General features: G+C 34.3%; 1 protein-coding gene across 1 annotated transcript; it reads right to left on the bottom strand.

The window, feature by feature from the left end:
* LOC106770430 (protein MAIN-LIKE 1-like) lies at nt 1-800 on the bottom strand. The gene is made up of 2 exons (XM_014656240.1): nt 507-800; nt 1-429 (listed from the first exon to the last, which is right to left on the bottom strand). The coding sequence occupies exons 1-2, from the start codon at nt 798-800 to the stop codon at nt 1-3; spliced, it is 723 nt and encodes a 240-aa protein (XP_014511726.1).
* Between the last annotated feature and the right edge of the window lie 299 nt (nt 801-1,099).

The raw sequence follows: 1,099 nt of genomic DNA, 5'->3' as shown, positions 1-1,099 counted from the left end.
CTAGTTCTGTTGCTTACAATGCTCAACATAGATGTCTCGAAGCCAGCTCAATCTGACTATCACACCGTGAGTTGCATTTAACTCAACACCAACTCTCCCGCCATCCATGCCTAAAAGTTCCACAATGGCGCGTCGACTTTCTTCAAAATCTACTTCCTCCAGATTACATAACTGGCCTAAAACTAGGAGGTGCAACAAGGATGACACATCATCTAAAGTCACAGACATCTCACACACGGGGAAATGGAAACTGCTGGTCTCGAAATGAAATCTCTCTACAAATGCCAGTAGTAGACCCCTATTGACGTAGTCATATGAGATGCCCACCAGAGACATCAGACTGGAACCATAAACGATGTATCTAATGCCCTCGTGGCAGGATCCTAATCTGTTTAACTTTTTTCTATGGGAGATCAACTTGATCTCCCCCTATCCTAAACAATAATATTTAATATAAACTTATTTCAACTAAACAATAATCATTAAAATTAAAGTTTTGCACTTACCCGACCCTGCCATATTGCATAAGCAACATGGTGAATGTAATGTGTCAATACTAAAGCGGTAGGAAATCCACCTTCAGGAACATCCTCATGCTCCTCCTCCTGCTCAATATCATGCTCCTCAGATGCATGATCCTCAACTGCATCCTCATGAAACCTCACATCTCCATTGTCCTCAACCTGAACATTAGACTCAGTTTCTCCACGTCTTCTACAAGCAGAAGCAGTAGGTCTCCTCCTCTCACCCTCTGAGAAACTCTCTCCTCGATGTGAAGATGCACCTTGAGTACGAGCCATATCTATTCAACATATTTTTATTAAAAATATTATTGAAAAAAATCACAATAACTTACAAAAAATTACACTAGTAAAAAATATTAATTCATTCAAACAATTTATTTAAAATAAAATCAATTTAACTAATTCATAATAAAATTAAATAATATATTATTACAAACAAAATAATTTAGATTTCTAAAACATTATAAATATTCAAAATAATTATAAAAAAGTAATTAAAAACAAACTATACATTCTATAAAATTAAAAACATTAAAAATAATTATTACATAAATACAAACTAAATTATTTCATTC

The sequence above is a fragment of the Vigna radiata genome, chromosome 8 (genome assembly GCF_000741045.1).
Source record: "Vigna radiata var. radiata cultivar VC1973A chromosome 8, Vradiata_ver6, whole genome shotgun sequence".
NCBI lineage: Eukaryota > Viridiplantae > Streptophyta > Magnoliopsida > Fabales > Fabaceae > Vigna > Vigna radiata.
This window is presented reverse-complemented; position numbering and strand designations above follow the sequence as displayed.

What these genes read in the sequence shown, in the direction of transcription:
- LOC106770430 (XM_014656240.1), bottom strand. Translation starts at nt 800, where the DNA reads ATGGCTCGTACTCAAGGTGCATCTTCACATCGAGGAGAGAGTTTCTCA. An exon ending in ATGCAATATGGCAGGGTCGG is followed by an intron (nt 430 to 506) that starts GTAAGTGCAAAA and finishes TGTTTAGGATAG; the next exon opens with GGGGAGATCAAGTTGATCTC.